The sequence below is a fragment of the Typha angustifolia genome, chromosome 6 (genome assembly GCF_048772165.1).
Source record: "Typha angustifolia cultivar Huaian chromosome 6, ASM4877216v1, whole genome shotgun sequence".
Lineage (NCBI taxonomy): Eukaryota > Viridiplantae > Streptophyta > Magnoliopsida > Poales > Typhaceae > Typha > Typha angustifolia.
Window position 1 is genome coordinate 7,435,277 of NC_133244.1, and position 20,974 is coordinate 7,456,250.

The window sequence follows — 20,974 nt, forward strand, 5'->3', positions numbered from 1 at the left end:
GTGCTCTCTCACTCTATCCACACCGGCCTCCACTGGGTTCCAGAAATATCCCCATGCATGTAGCTTGATGCATTCTTATGAGAGGAAACATCTCAAGTGCATGCCTCTTGTGTGCCTATGATCATGTGCTAGCTAAGAATATGTGCAACATGAAGGACAGATATCTAGAAGATTGGATGTGATAGCATGCACAAATCGCATGACGCTATTCGCAACGTACCAAAAGGTGACCTACAAACAAGTAAGAAGTCACTTCAAAGTAGGAAAAAGGTCTGGCTGTCACAGTGCTGCAGTGGTTACATCACCCAGCTACTTATATATAATATATATATTAATGCATGCGAGTATATTGTTTGACTATCATGTATGCATGCATGCATGATGCTTTATGGATCATACTTCATGGGGGAGTTGATGGATATTATAACAAGCTAAACAAGATAACATTCAAATCTCCCACAAGGCCAATGAAACAAGCAAAGAATTTGTATCATTCCCGAGATGACTGGGTCACAAATCCTAAGTAGCTCTCCACAAAGCCAAACCTCCCCTAGAAACCCTAAACTACCCCTTCGAGACTCAAAGGTCCCATTTGGGTCATCAATGCTCGTATCAGGTCCACTCAAAGCGTCGCAGCACCTGGCCCATCTCAGCCGCTCTCCCTCATGTTTTCAGTGCTTTCCAGCTCCAAAATCCATACGCATGTCAAACTAACCCACTCCTCTCTCTCTCTCTCTCTCCTCACGTTTCTGGACCTCCACTAGGCGACAAACACAAGCACCCACCCGTTATTTCTCATGCATGCATAAAAGCAACCACCTCCTTGAGCCTATCCCTCTCGCTACATGTGAACCGACCAGGCCAAGTTATAAAGAGTAGAGGAGGAGGTAAAGAAAGATACACCTTAGTGGTTTCTCCATGGAGGATGCAATAGGGTCCTCTTCTCCTACTTCTTCAGGGAGTTCAAGGTGGAATCCCACCAAGGAGCAGATATCTATACTCGAAGGGCTGTATAGGCAAGGGATGAGAACGCCAAATGTGGAGCAGATACAGCAAATAACAGGGAAGTTGCGGGAGTTTGGGAGTATAGAAGGGAAGAATGTATTCTATTGGTTTCAAAACCACAAGGCTAGGCAGAGGCAGAAGCAGAAGCAGGAGAGCTTCGCCTACTTCACTAGGCTTCTCCACCAGGCGCCACCAACCCAACCACCACCTCCGGCTCATCGTCCTCTTTCCTTTCCACCTGCATGCAACAATGGTGACTTCTCTCTCTTTTCCAATTCCATACATGAAAATTGTTTAGTTTATTCGACATGCAAGACATTGCTGTTCTTTAATTAAATTCATGCATTTAGTGTTGACTAGTAAATGTTGCATGACCATTAATGGATTGCGTGCACAAGAGAGCTTGTGTTTGGTGATGTTCTCTTCAATGTGGTTGTTCTCTTTATCTTATAATAATTAATGGCGATCATCTTTTCCCTATTTGGTATGGTACTTGATGTTTGACTGCTTTTTGAAACCTCTTTCTGTTTCTGTTCCATTCTCATGTTTCAGCTTCTGTTTCCTCTCTCTCTCTCTCTCTCTCTCTCTCTCTCTCTCTCTCTCTCTCTCTCTCTACTTCATCTGTCCTTTTCTTTCTTTAGCAGACAACATCTCTTCCTCTCACCAACTAAGAGAGAGAGAGAGTGAACTCCAGACACCATATATTGCCTTAAAGTTGCTTTTAGATATCTTACACCAGATTGGACAAACTATCCAACTTTAAGCTGACAAGAAATACTCAACAAGTCTTTTCCTTGCTTTCTTATGTAACCCCCAGAGAACATCAACTCACATCTTTCTCTCTCTACCTTTGGTAGCTTGCTCATTGAGATATATCTTTCTTGCAGTTGTTTGCAGTCCATACTATACCACTCCACTCCCCCAGGTTGCCAATGTTGGCTTCTACCAACCCCAGTTCACTAACATGGTGCTTCCTAGGGGATCAAGACCTGGATTCCAAAGAATGGAAACTGCCCAACAGAAGAGCCCAGACCAAACCAACAACAACAACAACAACAACAACAACAACGTACCTTGTCATGTCCGACATTATTACAACTATGCCAGTGGTGTCAGTTACGACCATGACACCAATAACATCACCAGCCATGAAACACTGCACCTCTTCCCATTGCACCCAAGTGATCACAAACTGGAGGAGAGGTCTGGAAGCACGCTGACATCGGCTTCGGCGGAGTCGGGGAGCGTCGAGGAAGGAGATGATGAGGTGGACGGCGAGAACCAGCCGTTCTTTAATTTCCTCGGTGCTCCGAGGACTACGCCATGATCAATTGGGCTTTTGTGTTTTGCTTTTAACTTCGCGCTGTTCCTCATTCTCTATTTTGTGAAACTTTTATTAATGCCATGAATAAATCTATGGCGTTAGTTGTTGGAGAGGAAGTTAACGCTTTGCATGCGATCGTCGACGACGATACTGCTGTGATGGACGAATTCAATGAATGGACTTTAAATGCGCTGTAGATCGTTTGCAATCACTGATGCAGGAATTTCGTGCGGTCTGGTGAATTGGCAGACAAATAATAATGGCTATGTTACTGGATCAAAAGCTACCACTTATCTCGATAAAGAAGAAAGGTTTGGATTTATGTTTGAGTTGGAGTTGAGAAAGAAGAATGGTTTGAGTTTAGGTTTAGGTTAGAGTTGAGGAAGAAGAAGGGTTTGGGTTTGGGTTTGGGTTTTGGTTTAGATTGGGTTTGAAGTCGATGAAGAAGAAGGATTTTTATTTTCATTAAATAATCGAAAATTGTCATCGAATTAGAAATAAAGGAAATAATATAGTGTGTACCATAATAAACCAAATAATAAAAAAGAAGGGGGCCTGCGGAAAACGAAAAACATATAGGGTGTTAAACGTAACAAATTGATAAAGCAGGGCTTTCAACGAAATTACCATAACAATAAGGGCCATTCAGCAAATTCCACCTACCGCGTGCAAAGAACGCGCGACCTACTATCGGTGGAAGGGGAAGCAAACTTTTTCCGAGGCACGGGAGGAGAGCTCGTCTTTGATCCATTTGCTCCCCCAAATCGGCCGAAGAAGAAAGAAAGCAAGAAGAACCGCGATTAGATCAGCAATCTCCAAGATGAGTTTTCTCTTCGGGAAAAGGAAAACCCCAGCCGGTACTACTCACCCAATCCCCCATTTCTTTGACTCATATATGATTTAGATTCCCATAAAGTCTATCCGACTATCCCCTCCAATTTGGCTTGGATTTTACCAAAAAGTGTGTGTTTTAATGAATTTTCTAGACGAACAGTTGATTGATTGCGAGGTAATCTGTGTCTTTTGCATTTGTGGTTTATTTAGTATGAATTCGATCTGTCTCTGTTGGGGACATTCGCGTAGTAGAGAGGAATGAAATCAAAATTTTGGTTGGAAAGCAAGATGCTTGTAGCTTTATTTTAGACATATAGACTCTTAGAAATCCTATTTTCTGGATACATGTCTTCACTATCAAGTTTTTAAGGACGGTAATTCCTAACTGATTTGGTTTTTGGTTTGCGGACCAATCACTAACCAGAAAAAAATTAAGAATAAAGATTGAAATTCATGATTTTGTTTGAAAGAAGGAAGATGAGAGTTGAATTATTGTTGTTTAAGTCTATCTTCCTCTTTATTTAAAGAGCTTTAGTGATGTATTTTAGGAATGAAAATCTTTGTCTAATGAGACACATTCCAAATGAAATAACACCTTTGCGACCAATTAGAACTATTTTTTCAAAGGGAAATTTTGTCTTTACATCGGGCTTTCAAACGCCCAAAGTTCCATTGGAAGATAGTTCAAGTTCTCTTCGAATGCCCGAACAAACCTTGTTCTCGGTTCAAACCGGTCAAACGGCTCAAAAAGCGTTCCAATGCTCCTCTGTTCTCTTCCCTCTCTCCCCCCCCCCCCCCCCCCCTCCTATATATATATATATGTACATGTAGTTTAGTTATGTTCATTCATAGAGCTCTTCCTAACAAAGGCACTCCAAAAGTTTTGGCATGCGTGCAAGAGCATATATCTTTGTATAAAAGATGTAATTCTATAACTCTTTATACTGAAGCAATGTGGAACTAAACCAAAAAATTCATAATATTCTTCAAAGAGAGCTTACAAAAATGGTTGAGTGAAACTTGAATTTTACCAATAGCTATTTAATCTCTTGCTTTTATGCATGCTTTGTTTTATATTTTTTTAGAAAAGTACCCTACAGTTTCTGTGTTAATTTACAGAGATATTGAGGGAGAACAAGAGAATGTTGGATAAATCTATAAGAGAAATAGAAAGGGAGAGACAAGGGCTGCAAACCCAGGAGAAGAAGCTTATCGCAGAGATTAAGAAGACTGCAAAGCAAGGCCAGATGGTAATCCTCTTGCAGTTATGATTTTACTGGTTTCTATCGCTAATGTCGAATATTGTGCAAAATTTATGTTAAGTGTATCTAAATTCTGATAAGAATAGCTTAACCAGAAAAAGAATAACTCTCCGTTGTCCTTCCTAAAATATTTGATTTCAGTGCCATCTAAGCCGGGCTGTCAATTTAGCTCATTGTTCACAATCAATTTGTGTTCGGTTCATAATTTTGTTTGAGATCAACTCACCTATTTAATAAATGGGTCAAACATGAGCCAAGATTTTGAGCTCAAAATATAAATACGCTGAACAAGAGCAAGCTTAGCTCACTTGTGTTCGGTATATATATATAGAGAGAGAGACACACATAAGACATTAGATTAATATTAGTAGGTATTCTAATGGTTGAAAATTGATTATTAGTTAATAGGTAGTCTAGTCATTAGATTGATATTAATGGTTAGATCTTTAGTTCTATAAATTTATTAGTTTAACCCTAGCCAACTGAGCAAAGATATGATCAAGCCGAACATGAGCTAGGATTTCAGTTCATTTTGTTTAGATTGGCTCGTGTTCAAGTTCGATTAAATTTAATTCTGAGCTGAACACGAGCAAGGCCTAGCTCGCTCAATTTCGGCTCGTCGATACCCCTACATGTAACCTGTGGAGCAATACTGATTAGGTACTCTCCATTCTAAGTAGATTATTTGCCAAGTATTCATATGAGTACTAGTTAACCACGTTTATATCTGTTCAATCTTCAGTATCATGTAAATAGGAGCAATGATTTCCTCTTTTTCACTTCCTTCTGTCCCTTGACAAAGATAATTGACCTAAGTTGTGTGCCGCGCCATCCATTTGCGATTTTACACATCCTTCACCCTTAGACTCATGATTCATATGTCAATTTTTTCTAAATTTTTTTAAATATGAATATGTTAATTCTGATGAAATTTTTTGGTTGAAGGCTTGGTTGTTGTTTCTGGAAAAATGAAAAAGGTAATGTCAAATGCTAAAAGTGCAAATCTGAAACTCTAAAGAGGCCATCCTAAAGCAGAATTGGTACTGCAAATATTTGCATATTTTTGTTTTCTTAGTGGTAATAATTACTGATTAGTTATTCGATTATCTTTCTTGAAGGATTAATTATACTAGAGTATCTGTAACTAGATTTACTTCTTTTAATGATCAAAATGGTAATTTGTCCATCATTTTTCCATACAAGCGGTGGTTTTATTTAATGTCTCCATCACTTTACCAGTTTGGTAGACTTTTAGCTTGTTTGGCTCGGTCATTTTAGAACCATATATCTAAGCTCATGTTGCATGACCGCATGTCTTGCTTTGAGGTACTTATTAACTTGTATCTTACTCTTTTAGGTTTTGCCTTCTGGTATAATTTTTGTTGCAGGGAGCTGTAAAAGTAATGGCTAAGGATCTCATTCGCACAAGACATCAAATCACAAAGTTTTATGCACTTAAATCACAACTCCAAGGAGTATCTCTCAGAATTCAGGTAAATATATCAACATTGTGATGAGCAGTCTTCTGAAATTTTGAATTCACATCTTTACCTTGAAGTGAGATGGCTTCTAACCCGTTGATATCCCTATAGTTCCATTTTTTATAGTGGTGATTATTGTCCACCAAGCCCCTTTGTTGTAAATTTTGAACCAGGTGTAAGGCTAACAATTTGCAGACCTATGTATATTCTACATGAAAGTCAATTGGCTTCTGCATTGTCTTGCAGTGAAGGGGCCCAATCATTAATAAAATGACTGTCAACACTTTGGTCATCACCTTTGTCTAGCTAAGTTGGTAGGATTCTAGAGAGATTGCAGGCATCTTTGCCTAGCTTATCTGAAAAAGAGGTTTATCTTTGGTACCTAATATTTCTGATACTTGCAGACACTGAAATCGACCCAAGCTATGGGAGAGGCCATGAAAGGCGTTACCAAGGCGATGGGACAGATGAACAGGCAGATGAATTTACCAGCACTGCAGAAGATAATGCAGGAATTTGAGCGGCAAAATGAAAAGATGGAAATGGTTAGTGAGGTGATGGGAGATGCCATAGACGATGCCTTGGAAGGAGACGAGGAAGAGGAAGAAACAGAAGAACTTGTAAACCAAGTCCTTGATGAAATTGGCATCGACATTAACTCGGAGGTACAAGATCTTTTACATTCTTACCTTGCTTTTCTCTAGAAAAATTTGCTGAAACCTTTTGTCTCTCGGTGCTACATATGCAGCTGCTCACAGCCCCTTCCTCTGCAATTGCTAAACCAGCCGCTGCTGGCAAGGTTGCTCAAGCTGAAACGGCTGGAAGTGAAGACAGTGGAATAGATAATGATTTGCAGGCAAGGTTGGACAATTTGAGAAAAATGTAGTCAAACTTTATAGAGCATGACAGATTTGACAGAAGAACCCATTCCTATTGCATCTTGTACTATAAACTGATGTTAACAGAAAATTTATCTTAGATTCCTTCTGAAGATCGTCAATTTGTTCCTGTCCTCCAATCTTTTATTGTGTATGGCGTGTGTTGTCTCTCATAAATTGTGCTCTATGGCCGTCATGTACTCTAATACCTATCAAAGATCAAAAGGACTGCCAATGTCAAGTTTGTAGCAGCTGCAATCTCTGCTTCTTGATTAAAGGATGCAGATGAATGCGAAGAAAAATAGTGAGAATTCTTTTTTTACTTCTAACTGATACTAAGAACTGTACTAACTATTACTTACTACTAGGGAGGGAAAATATGCACTTCAAAGGTTGGGTTGGATTCTAAACCTGTGGCTTTTCCATAATAATTTATGCCTCTTCCAATTACTTCTTTTTCAATCTTAAGATAGATTAGTTTCTAAGTGATCGACTAAAATATGTGATCTATATAGGAAGCCAAACAATAAATAATTAGGAATTTGAAATATTATAATTACCACTATATTTTCTAAATATTATAACTGCCCCCAAAATCTTTGTACTCTTCCAAAAAAAAATATGGTTCTATTAAACTTAATTAATTATCATTAAAACTCATAGATAAAAGGGAGAGAGAGAGAGAGACTATTTCACCTTGTATAAATTATTAAAAATAATTCAAAAGTTATCCTATTTTTTTATCCAATATCACAAGACAAGATAACCATTTTATACTCTAAACTTCAACAAAGAAAGATATATCTATCATTTGTACATGTTTGTTAACTTCAACCATAATTTTTTAGGAATATTTTATAAAAACTAACTACAAATGATAGTTATATAAATAGACAAGACATTATATTGTTATAAAAGTTTTTGCAGTGACAATTACGTAAAACAACCCTACATAATTTATATTTTGATCCTCAGAATTAAAAGCAATCCTTCTTATATTCCTTCTAGATTGATTTGATAACAATCCAAATGCGTCCCTTGTCGCCTTCTACCCCTTATGGCCTTATATAAGTTCCTTATTTCAATATATCTAAGTCGTAGTCGTAAAATGTCCACGTCAGCATTTCTTGACCTCAAAGTAACAACAATCCAGGATGGCCTTAAAAACTATATACTATAACCTGCATTAAATTTAAAGGATTATATTGACATCGACCCAAAAGAGCTTTTGTGGCCACTAATATATACATATATATATTATGTTAGACTATATTTGTAAAAAATTATTTTGATACGAGATGTTTATTTGTGATGATATCTATATTATGTAAATATAGTGAACTAAGGTAAATTACTTTTTGCCCATAAATATTAAGAATAATCATAACATGATAGTATAATAGTATCACCTTTATGGCTTTATCCCTTTATCCTATCTATTGCAACTAAGTACTATCTTATCCCATACGTTTATCTCAACACCTGTCCTTTTTATTATATATTTTTTTATATATATAAACACCAAACACTTAATAGGGGAAATTAGATTAAAAAAGAATATCCCATAAGAAATCTTTATCTTATCATATCTCAATTTCCAAACGGATGGAGTTTCTTGAAGCCACCCAATAGGGAGAAGCGTGACACAGGCATTAAAAGCTAAATCTCCAAAGATTCCAAACACTGCTTAAATAATTAACCTCTCAGCAGTGGTCAGATACAAGTGGTGGTGAAGGCCCATGGAATTCATGTGTCTAATCTCAAAGATTAGGTGAGATGGAGTTGAATTATTGCGTTTTTCTATTTCCCGTAGGTACCTTTTTTTTTTTTAAATTTTAAACTCCAATCTATTTAATAGTAAAAGGATAAAAAAGATACTCTTAATTTTCTGGATGCATTGTTCTCAAATAAGGGTATTTTATTACTTTATATATTAAATGCTCTACATTTTGTTATATAGATCATCATAAAGTTTTTTAATGAGTATTTTTTTTTAAAAAAAATAATCTACCTAAAAATATATTAATCAAATATCTTCGCATCTTTTCTGGGCCACCAATGGAGTATCCCAAGAAAAGCTAAAGGGAGCCAGCCACTCATTGAATGGGTGGGTATTGGCATCCAATGAGGAGTAGTTTTCAGGTCATCTCTACAAAGAGAGATGATGGATGGTTCATGGATTTGTCGCCAATTAGAGGGCTGCCCACACTGTCTCAGTTTTGAATGCCAAAGTTCCAATTCAATGAATCTATGTAGAGTTTTATTTTATATATATATAAGACATTTAATTGAACCGACTCTTGTATATAAATGAGTGTGTTAAGTATATTAGAATGATCTGTTATTGTTAGGTTATCATCTCATTAGTCAGCCATAAGGATGTTATCCTTTTGGTATCTAACCTTACTGCTATGTACCCTTACTTACTATATTATGGCAGCAAGATAGTAGCTGTTATTGCCTCCATTATGCAGACCATAATTGGCACAATTATCTGCTAATCCACTGCTAGAAAGTAGGAAAACATCTGATCATATCCACTTAATAATTGTCTCAAAAGAAGAAACATTTGATCTAAGAATCCAATCCAATCCAATCCAATACCAGCATCACCTCACCACCCACTCAAAGAATCACTACTATATGATTCTTTCAGGCCTTGCTGCTTAAGTTTAATAAGGCTTTTTAATTACTCTGTTTTTTTAACAAATTTTTTGCAGGTATTGGTGGATCCAAACTATGTGTATAATGCTCTAGTGAAATATTCACTAAATATCAATCCCAATATTTACTAGGAATACTAAAGTTGTGACCTACACATGTAAATAGTATGTTCTAAAAGGGTGTTGATGCCAAATAAATAAATAAATAAATGACTAACTTTAGTTTGTACACTAGAGAAGGTGGCGAAGTTTCTGAAATGATTCACATGGAAGCACTAAGATTACAATATAATTATCTAGAATGTGGTCTCCTTTATCCCACTTTCTAGTGCAATAATTTAACACTAATGATGAAGCCCTGGCCTTGAAAATGGTGCACTTTTGCCCTCTTTTGATGTGCTTCTACAAGAAGTGGATTAAAGAAGCTGCAATCACTAATCCTATTATATTTGTTAGGAGTGAGTCATTTGTGGTTTACTAGCGATGGAGATGTGGGGGTTTGTCCATTGAATGTGGCTAAGATCTTTTAGTGATGTATCCTGTGCTCTTCAAAACTTTCATTACTTTCTACCAGCATTTCCCTTAGTGTCTCACTGCAACCATTAATAAGCATTTAAGTATCTAAAGTTACAAGTTAAAATAATTGTTGGTTAGTACTAAGATCCAACACTTTATTCTTTGTGATTTTAGCTCGTATTTACTTACTCTCTCTCCTTCAAATTTAAGAACTTATGCATAAATTTCTTATTCGCCTTTTAAGGTTTATAAACTAGCCAAACAAGGTCTAATAGTTCAAATGCTAAAATCAATTTTATTGAATGGTATTCATATTTCTTTAAAAGCAATTTACTAAATGGCCAAACTATCTATAACTATTCACAAATCATACATAGTTTTTTTTTTTTGCCTTTTTGAGAGGAAGCTTGTAAACAGGTTAATTTATTAACTATTAATAGTTATATCAATACAATCTGAGACACGGAAAAGAGAAAGAATAGAGTGACGATTTTTTGACATTAGTCTCACATTTGGCCTATAATAGATAGTCCAGTAATTTGAAACAAAACATCAAGTCGGGGGCACAATACAAAATTAAGATAAAGAACAGCCTAAGAAATTTTCACAAGCGAAAAGCTTTGAGTCAGCTTACAGGTTCCGTCAATCCAGTAGTTTAAGACATGATCATGGGAATTTTCAAAGATAGGAGAATCAAAGATTACTCACCAAAAATAAAAAAGACATACAACACTTTAAATCAATAATATGGCAAAATAAAATAATATCGGATTCCTAAAAAGCATGACATCTACAACCAAACAGAAATCAATAAAAATACAAACGTCACCTACCTGGCATGGCGGTGATGCCAATAGGTAGATGGGCACCAATGAGTGAGTGAGGTCAACGGTAGCAGATCAACTTCTACGGTAGCAGATCGAGCGTAAAAAAGAAAAGAAAAGGAGGCGAGATACAACAACTAATCTACCTCCTCTAAGAGGGAAAGAGGTGGAAGGGCGGCATGGCCAGATTCGACAAGGGTGGAGAGAAGATCTAGAAGATGAGTGACAGGCAAAGAAGGAGATGATGGCAATAACATCGATGGAAAACACATAAACAATTTTGGTCACAAATCATACGGAGTTAAATTGTAATTTATCTAACAAATTAATAATTTATCTCTAAAAAAGAGATATAGCTTAAAGCAAATTATAAAATTAGGGCATATATTTTCTCTGATTCAACTACCTTTGTGAAAATTATAAATAATCAAGATAATTTCTTAATCTAGGAATGCTCCAAATGAATTTCCCCCTAACCCTCCATAAGGGTTTGTTACACGAGCAGATGTAACAACACCGTGACTCATAATTTAACCAGTCTTACCATTCTAAATTATTTCCGCAAAGATTAGACCTATCCATATTTCTCTTAGGAGACGTTACGGAATGAATTATCTGCCCAAAGACATTTATTTTTAAAAAAAATAAAGAAAAAAAGGCCTTTGGATGTTGCCCAATTCAACGGGTTGAATAAGAAGGTATATGTATCACATTATCAATCATTTCTGCTTAGTTATCTACCATGTTGACAATTTGTGGAGCTCTTTTTTGCAAGCACGCTTTCCAACCAAGTCATCAAACATCCATTTAATGAGAGAGTTTCCATTGACCAACCTTCATGCACATATACGATCTGCCCAAGATAAAGCCTGCAGAAGAAGACAATGTTGTCACATATGACGAACTTAGAATAACCAATATATGCTTATGAGCTTATCTCTTCCAAGACCGTTTCACAAGTGCTCAGATCCTCCACATCCATGGATGCATCAAATTTACCATTAATTAACCCTATCTCTGCCTTTTTCTTATTGATATAGATATTTTCTTTATCATATCTTGATATTAATTCAAGAAAATAAACATGAATATATTTGATACTTGATTAAATATCCGTAGTTCGAATAAAAAATAATATGGATGAGATTATGATTTAATCATTATTATTTTAAAATTTATTCACTTTCGCACGTAACATGGATAAGAAGGTCAGGGTTGAAGAGTGGATGACAGTGTTTCTTCAGCTCCCGTTTGTTATCAAAATGATTTTTTTTATTACAGAATAACAATTAAATATCATATATAGTAACATCTATCTAGAATATAAATATTATTCATCAACATAATTACTAATTTATTCTTGATATCTATCCATCAATCTTTTCATATCAAAATATAATACTATTTATAGTGATTTTATAAAAAATAAAACGCTTTTTCTCATCTTTCCATTCACCTTATATCACATCAAAAATAATTATTATAATTTTATTTCAGAGTACAAGTAAACAAAAAAAAAAAAATAGTTACTTCTGGAATAAAAACCTCAGTCTAAGAATAACAAAAATGAATGGCTATTCTAGAATTAATATTATTCTTAAAATAAACAAGGTCTTAATAATATAAGATCAGAGCCGTGCTATGTTCGTCCAACCGGGATTATAGGGAACCTCCGATGCCTTAGTATATGCTTATGGTCCACCTCAAATATATACTATTCTCTTATGTTGATGGGAATTTTCAAATAGGGAAGAGACGATGCTCACTATTAGCTATTTTATTTTGGACCTTCATATAAGGTCCACCGCACACACCAACCACCATGATAAGAGAAAAGAGGAGAGAGAAAGCATATAGAGAGAGAAAGTAGAGAGAGAGAGAGAGAGAGAGAGAGAGGTGATAAGGTGGATGGATGCTTTCGAGTTGATAGAGAAAAAAGAAGGTTAGTAAGATAAGAGAAAGGTCTTCCCAATGACACGCAACTTTCGGCTGACCCATTTGTCATTATAATGAGAAAGAATGATACGGCCTCTAACTGATAAACCTAATGCCATTAAGGATAAAAATAAAGAAACATTATTATTATTATTAAAGAAAAAAAAAGGTAATTATAATAATTAGAATTCAAACCTACTCTTATGTACTTCAATAATATCCCTAATTTATGGTTAATTAAATAATTACATTTTGGTGTGAAAATTGAGTTAAAAGCATTGCGTATGAATTATGATTTATCTTAAATAATAATAATTTGCAAAATGTCCTTTCTAAAAGTAAGCTAAATGTACTAAACGTACGTACGTACCTCTCAAAGTCTCAGGTAATAGGATATACATTTCCTTGGGCTTTTTGAGGTGCAATAATCGAATTGGGTGTGAATCTTTAAATTCGAGAAAGTAGGGGGTGTGAAATGGAAGGTTGGGTATATAATTTTGTTGGGGGGTGGTGGGTAAATGGGATGAATAAGTATCAATTTGGGGGGCATAAGGGCAAAAATCCAAAAGAGAAAAAGGAGGACAGCATTGCGCCGTCACCGTCAACTGACGGCTAATTCGGTCTCATCCGGTGGAGGAAGCTACTGAGGACGGCTCCTTAAACAGACCACGTTACAGTTCATACCTCATCCCCTTGCCCCTCACCTCTCTCTCTCTCCCTCTTTGTTCCTCTGTTTGTAATATAATGGGGCGCGAAGTAATCGTAGGAGCTCGGGAAGGGTTACTCTCCCGGATTCGAGTTCAGCTCCAAAAGGTAAACTTGAAGAGATCCGGATAAGTTTGCTTCGATTCTTTTTCGCAATTTTTAAGATAGCTGGTTGAAATTTATCTAGTTGCTCATTGCAAGCCTCTTTTCCAACGGATTTGGGAGGTTTTCTTCACGGGGAACGGAGAAAGATCTCAACTTTACTGTTATATTTCAGTTTCTGGTTCTAGGGTTCTTTTAGGTTTAGTTAGGATTCTAACTTTCTAGGGTTTGTCATACGAGAGGGTGGGGTTTTGGTGTTTATTTTGGGTTTGGGGGCAATTGCGTTTCTGTTGGTTCGTAGGAATTTGCTGTCGGTTTACTTGATGGACCTGTGATTGCTCGTTTCTAAGTGGTTTTGATCGAGAAGTCCCTATTTATGTTTCTCTTTTGGAGGGCTGGGTTGAGTTTGGGGTTATTGGGTTTCTCTTTTTATTGAAAATTGATGGTTGGATTTATGGAATGGACCTGTGAATTCTTCCTGTGGGATGCGTTTATTGAATGCGGCGGCATTCGGAACCCTCCGATTAGATAGCGTTAGAGGAAGAGGAGGAGGTGGAGCTGGAGGTGATTAAAGGAGACGCAGTGAGAAAAAGAAGAAACATGGGAGAAGACCTCCTTACTACTCTATCCATGGAGAACCACCATCCCTCCACCCTCCTCTCCATGGACCCTTCCGGAGCCCCACCTATGGTTTCCTCCCACGAGGATTGCGACCATGAGCTGTTGGTCCAGCAGCGCTCTCAGATTGCTCTTGTGGGTCCACCTGACATCAACCTGCCCTTCTCCGCTGAGCACTCTCCTCGTCCACAGTCGTGGAACTCGGATCCTTGTGATATGTTGGACGTTGGCCTCGGGCAGCAGATCTATGAGGCAGATGCCATGTTGAACCTCCCAAAGGTCGGCAACCGCAAGTGTGCAAAGAGAGGAGATAGCATCTGGGGTGCATGGTTCTTCTTCAATTTCTATTTCAAACCTGCTATAAGTGAGAAGTCCAAGAACAAGGTCATCCGGGACGCCAACGGGGTCTCGGGGTTTGACAAGTCCGACCTGCGGCTTGATGTCTTCCTCGTCCAGCATGATATGGAGAACATGTACATGTGGGTCTTCAAGGAGAGGCCCGAGAATGCACTGGGCAAGATGCAGCTGAGGAGCTATATGAATGGGCACTCACGCCTTGGTGAGCCGCAATTCCCTTTCAGTGTCGACAAGGGCTTCGTCCGGTCCCACAGGATGCAGCGCAAGCACTATCGGGGACTGTCGAACCCTCAGTGCGTCCATGGGATCGAGGTCTTGAGGTCACCAAATCTGTCAATTGTTACTGAATTAGACCGCAAGAAATGGATGGAGCTTACGGGAAGGGAGGTAAACTTTTCAATCCCTCCTGAAGCTAGCGATTTTGGGTCATGGAGGAATCTTCCCAATACTGAATTTGAGCTTGAAAGGCCGGCACCGCCTCTCAAGAACAATTCACAATCGAATTCAAGGAAGCTGCTTAATGGTTCGGGCTTGAACCTATCATCCCCATCCAATCATTCTGGAAATGATGGAATGGATCTCTCCTCGGTTTGTACCAAACGCAGAAAGGACCTCTTTCCACATGGAATGGACGAGGAGTGCTTCTTACCATTGAATTCTTGTTCAGAGAGAACCCAAGATGTGGAGATGCACCCTATGGAGCCATTATGGCTAAATGAGTTCAGCGGTGTCATGAGGCAGGCAAGCGGACCAGTGACTGCCGCAAAATCGATCTATGAGGATGCAGAAGGGTACCTGATTTTGGTCAGCTTGCCTTTTGCTGATCAGCAGAGGGTGAAGGTCTCGTGGAGGAACAATCTTACTCACGGGATAGTGAAGATTCTTTGTGTTAGTACGGCTCGTATGCCATTCATAAAGAGGCACGACAGGACCTTCAAATTGACAGACCCTTCTCCAGAGCACTGTCCTCCAGGGGAGTTCATAAGAGAAATACCACTTGCCACACGTATCCCAGAAGATGCTAAGCTGGAAGCTTACTATGATGAAACTAGTGCAGTGCTTGAAATTATGGTTCCAAAACATCGATCGGGACCGGAAGAACACGAAGTTCGTGTTTGCATGCGCCCTCCTCACCTTGGATCTAATGATCTCATGCTGACCTGAGTAACTGCTGATATAGTGTTGTTACGTGCATCGTTGATAGTTGTCTTACAGGTTTCCATTTCTTATATAAACTGTTTCATGCAATATTTTGGTGTTCCTCAGCATATGATTGGATTGACTAGTAGAATTCTCCAATCATGCTCATTTGAATGTTATCAAAAGATGGTAACATCCATGCTCACCTGCTTGTTTAAGTGGGTCAGGTGAAAAGCAGTAAACATTTCTCCTTTAGATCTCTTCTGCCGGTACTTTTACATGAGAGAAATGTGTATAGACAGATAATAGTAGTTAATGAAGTTGCAGTTGTTCAGCATGTTCAGTATGTAGTCAGATTATTGTAATCGATTTAACATTTCAGACTTGTTTGCCTTGGTAAGATTCGTCTTTTGTTATGGAATGTCATTCTATCACTTCTCTGTGATACTGGATTCACTAACCAGCTCAGTTGGAAACTGGTAGTGTGTCATGAAGAGATATGTGTGGCTTCACAATGTTGGAAATTTCTGCATTGCATGAACTTAGCTGGAAAATTGCATCTTGATGCATAGAAGTATTATACTATTCTCCTCCGTCGCATGAACAATCTTTTCATATAAAGGGATTGTTATGTCCTTAACTCACAATCTTATCATATAGACGAATAAATACGTGCTTAGAAAGAACTCACAATCGGTTCATACAGAGGAATGATATGTGCTTAAATTACTCCCAACGCGAAGTAGTTACAAACTCTAAGAACTAACCCAAGCAGAGTCCCCCCACCCTAAAACATCAAACCAACAACTCACCGGACAGAGAGCAAAGAGACAACCATAATAAAAGGGGGAAAAAAGGAATTACTGAACATTGAAACATCCCAGAGACACGACTATTCTAACTCCTTAATCAACCTCCTCGATCTTGGGGCCTGCACCACTGGTACCACCTGTTGTCGGCCCGTCCTCATCCATGCCTCCGGCCATGCCGTCTCCCGCACCCTGATACATCTTCGCGATGATGGGGTTGCAGATGCTCTCCAATTCCTTCATCTTATCCTCAAACTCGTCAGCTTCTGCCAATTGGTTGCTATCGAGCCAGCTGATGGCCTGCTCAATGGCATCCTCGATCTTCTTCTTGTCTGCGGGCGGCAGCTTGGAGGCGATCTTCTCGTCCTTGATGGTGTTCCTCATGTTGTATGCGTAGTTCTCCAGCGCGTTCTTGGCGTCCACCTTCTTCTTGTGCTCCTCGTCCTCAGCTTTGTATTTCTCGGCCTCCTGGACCATCTTCTCGATCTCGTCCTTGCTCAGCCGGCCCTTGTCGTTGGTGATGGTGATCTTGTTCTTCTGACCGGTGGTCTTGTCCTCGGCCGAGACGTTGAGAATGCCATTAGCATCTATATCAAAGCAGACATTGATTTGGGGAACACCCCTCGGAGCCGGAGGAATGCCGGAGAGTTCAAATTTTCCGAGAAGGTTGTTGTCTTTGGTCCTGGCTCTCTCACCCTCGTAAACTTGGATCAGAACACCAGGTTGGTTGTCAGAGTAGGTGGAAAACACCTGCTCCTTCTTGGTGGGGATGGTCGTGTTCCTCGGAATTAAGACTGTCATGACGCCGCCGGCCGTCTCTAAACCAAGGGAGAGAGGAGTGACATCGAGAAGAAGCAAGTCCTGGACCTTCTCATTGCCCTCACCGCTCAGGATGGCGGCTTGAACGGCCGCACCGTAGGCGACGGCCTCATCAGGGTTGATGCTCTTGCAAAGCTCCTTGCCGTTGAAGAAGTCCTGCAGCAGCTGCTGCACTTTGGGAATCCGTGTTGAGCCTCCGACGAGGACGACATCGTGGATGCTGCTCTTGTCCATCTTGGCGTCCCTCAGACACTTCTCCACTGGCTCCATACACTTCCTGAATAGGTCCATGTTGAGCTCCTCGAATCTAGCTCTTGTAATGGTGGTGTAGAAATCAATGCCTTCATAAAGAGAATCGATCTCAATGGTAGTCTGGGCTGTGGAGGAGAGAGTCCTCTTCGCCCTTTCGCAAGCAGTCCTTAGCCTCCTTAGAGCTCTCGGATTGCCGCTAATGTCTTTCTTGTGCTTCCTCTTGAATTCCTGAACGAAATGGTTCACCATTCTATTGTCGAAGTCTTCTCCTCCGAGGTGGGTATCACCTGCCGTCGCCTTCACTTCAAAGATTCCTTCTTCGATCGTAAGAAGGGAAACATCGAAGGTCCCGCCTCCGAGGTCGAAAATTAGCACGTTCTTCTCACCAGAGCTGCTGGCCTTCTTGTCGAGGCCGTAAGCGATGGCAGCCGCAGTCGGCTCGTTGATGATGCGCAGGACGTTGAGGCCCGCGATGACGCCGGCGTCCTTGGTGGCCTGGCGCTGGGAGTCGTTGAAGTAGGCTGGGACGGTAACGACGGCGTTCTTGACGGTGGAGCCGAGGTAAGCCTCTGCGATTTCCCGCATCTTTGTGAGGACCATGGAGGAGATCTCCTCGGCGGCGAACTGCTTCTCCTCGCCCTTGTACTGGACTACGATCATGGGCTTATCGCCAGGGCCGGGGATGACCTTGAAGGGCCAGAGTTTCATATCGCTTTGGACGGAGGGGTCGGAGTAGCGCCTGCCGATCAAACGCTTTGCATCTGTTCCAAGAAAAGGCGGGAAAACAAAACGGAAATTACAACCAAAACACCGAACAAATTATAACCCATGTTGCTTAACTATTGCAAAATTAGATCATAAGAATTTATAAGATTTAACGGTCCTTTTCGAAAATTACATCATAAAAAAGAACAAAATCAGAATCATGTGCAACATAAAAAAATTTAACCACCGCTTTGCAATCTTATGCAATTGCATCAAATTTTAATTTTTTTACCAAAGAAATCCCTATATTTTTGCAAATTTATAGGAAGATAATTGCATCGTAACTCTCTCTTCTCGTCTTTCTATCACTCGATATGACTTTCACTTTTCCAAGGAAAAAAAAAGACAAATACAACTATAAAACTACTTATTTATATTACTAAATTTTTTATAAAATAATTTAAATTTTTCGTGGATTAAAATACATCCACTTCCTCATTCTTCCCTTCATATTGATCTATTTTAGTAAACTCTGTGATAACTTTTATAATACTAAATTCTAAATTAATTTCTCTAATCATTTTATAATTCACTTCTAACCTAAAACAACGAAATTTTTAAAAAAAATTACTAAAACAATTAGATATTTCAGGAGATTTATGTATTCAACTATTTTTATGGGGAACTTGAGGGGTCAAAAATATAATTAACCTACATGTCAAATAAATCATACTTTTTCACAGGGTCTTTATTTTCACGGAATCGAAATCTACGAGATAAAAATAAATCACGATGGATAATGCAATAAAATTGCAGACCGTCTGATCTAATTCAATTACTCGATCCAATAGACCACCAGAGCACAAACTCTCGTCTAACCACAAAAAAGAGACAACTTGGAAACCGAACGCAAATAAACCCGATACACTAATCGCATCTTTTCATAGCGGGAACAAACACTTCAACCGAAATACAAGACCAGAAACTCACCAAAAACGGTATTGATGGGGTTCATGGCAACCTGGTTCTTGGCAGCATCGCCGATGAGCCTCTCCGTGTCGGTGAAAGCGACATAGGAAGGCGTGGTGCGATTCCCCTGATCATTAGCGATGATCTCAACGCGATCGTGTTGCCAAACCCCAACGCACGAGTAGGTCGTCCCGAGATCGATCCCGATCGCCGGTCCCTCGCCCTTCCCCGCCATGAATCAGTCGAGAACTTGGTCGAAATCAGACAAAAACAGAAGAACTAGAAAAGCTCGAGAGCTTTGATCGCTTAAGAACACAAAAGATCTCAAAACAGAGCTACGAGTGAGGAGGAAACGAGGGGCAGGGTGCAGATATAGGAAGATGATGGTTTCCGGAAGGTTCGAATTGGGGAACCCTGAGCCGTCGGATTGACGATGGAGAGTAGATGGGGAGGGGGGTCGGACGGTATAAGATGGTTCGGGGCGGATCTAGTGGTTTCTAGAAACCTCTCTCACACGGTTTATGAATTATGAGGCGGAAAGTCGGTAGTCCAAATGTCCAATAGGAGTCATCGTGCTCGGCTCGTGAACGACTTGATTTCAAATTGTAAAGACGCCGGTCTCTAGTAGCTTCTAATGGTTCGGAGCTAAACGACGAAGTAATACTTATAACCAGAAAATTCTAATTTACCTTCCAAATTCTTATGGAAAAATTTGCATAAAAACACATTAATCTTTTATTTTTATTACTTACACCTGTTTTTTTTTTCCTTTCAAATTTACCCCTCTATTATTTAGTGTCTCTAATCTTCTTCTTTTATTTAGTATATTTTTTGCTGAAAAAAGATTAATTTATGTTGCATTTAAGTTGTGGTATCTAATTATAATTAATTTTATTTATCAAACAAAATTTTTTAAGTATAAAGGAGTTTTTTCTCTAATTGAAAGTGCTAAAATAATCAACTATTCTAATTAATCTTTTAAAAAGAGAGAATATTAGTGCAATAAGTAACTAAAAAAAAGATAGAAATATTTATTTTATCGTGTAATTTCATACTATGTATATAGTTAATGTGAGAATTTTGCAGTAACTTTTAAATTTCTTAGTTAATTTATAATATTCAATAATTATATTTACTAAGCTTCTTTGTTTTTTTTCACATGAAATAATTCTGTACAAGTCTCTCGTATAAAATAAAATAAAATGGTGAATGTGTGAAATATATAAAAATAAATAGAAAAAAGAGTAGAGTAAACAATTTTATAAATTAATTATGAATTTTGTAAATAAACTGTGAATTAAAGTCATAGGAGGAGGGTGAAGAGAAGTAAGATGCTACTTTATTAAAATTTTTGGAGACATTTTATAATCATTAATACTTTTTTAATGATTATGAACACAAATTTTTAATCCAACAATTTGTTAAGTGTACACCATATTTTTTTTCCAATTGATGGAGCTAAAAAAATTAACTATTATAATAATTTTTTTTCAGAAAAAGAGTATATTGGTGCTATGAGTACCTAAAATAGGAGACATATATTTATTTTACCATATAATTTTGTATTAGGTATATAGTTAATTTATAAATTTTATAATTAATTTATGAATTTCACAATTGGTTTATAAATTTTAAAGTTTTTTTGATTAGTCTTTTATTTTATTAATTAAATAGTAATTAGAGAGACTTGTATAAAAAAAATATGAGATAAAAGATGTAGAAAAGAAGCAGTAAGAGAAGAAGAAAAAGAAGAGTATAGTAACACTTCTCTTTGTA

General features: G+C 38.2%; 4 protein-coding genes across 4 annotated transcripts; 3 read left to right on the forward strand and 1 right to left on the reverse strand.

The window, feature by feature from the left end:
- Nucleotides 1–918: 918 nt before the first annotated feature.
- LOC140761275 (WUSCHEL-related homeobox 2) lies at nt 919–2,413 on the forward strand. The gene is made up of 2 exons (XM_073098542.1): nt 919–1,258; nt 1,893–2,413. The coding sequence occupies exons 1-2, from the start codon at nt 919–921 to the stop codon at nt 2,330–2,332; spliced, it is 780 nt and encodes a 259-aa protein (XP_072954643.1). The 3' UTR covers nt 2,333–2,413.
- A 580-nt stretch (nt 2,414–2,993) lies between these two features.
- Nucleotides 2,994–6,919, forward strand: LOC140761800 (vacuolar protein sorting-associated protein 2 homolog 1). The gene is made up of 5 exons (XM_073099298.1): nt 2,994–3,186; nt 4,283–4,413; nt 5,814–5,918; nt 6,311–6,571; nt 6,655–6,919. The coding sequence occupies exons 1-5, from the start codon at nt 3,150–3,152 to the stop codon at nt 6,790–6,792; spliced, it is 672 nt and encodes a 223-aa protein (XP_072955399.1). The 5' UTR covers nt 2,994–3,149; the 3' UTR covers nt 6,793–6,919.
- A 6,486-nt stretch (nt 6,920–13,405) lies between these two features.
- On the forward strand, nt 13,406–16,029 carry LOC140761063 (uncharacterized). The gene has a single exon (XM_073098240.1). The coding sequence runs from the start codon at nt 14,130–14,132 to the stop codon at nt 15,666–15,668; it is 1,539 nt and encodes a 512-aa protein (XP_072954341.1). The 5' UTR covers nt 13,406–14,129; the 3' UTR covers nt 15,669–16,029.
- Nucleotides 16,030–16,345: 316 nt separating this feature from the next.
- On the reverse strand, nt 16,346–19,615 carry LOC140761062 (heat shock cognate 70 kDa protein). The gene is made up of 2 exons (XM_073098239.1): nt 19,220–19,615; nt 16,346–18,285 (listed from the first exon to the last, which is right to left on the reverse strand). The coding sequence occupies exons 1-2, from the start codon at nt 19,431–19,433 to the stop codon at nt 16,550–16,552; spliced, it is 1,950 nt and encodes a 649-aa protein (XP_072954340.1). The 5' UTR covers nt 19,434–19,615; the 3' UTR covers nt 16,346–16,549.
- Nucleotides 19,616–20,974: the final 1,359 nt, after the last annotated feature.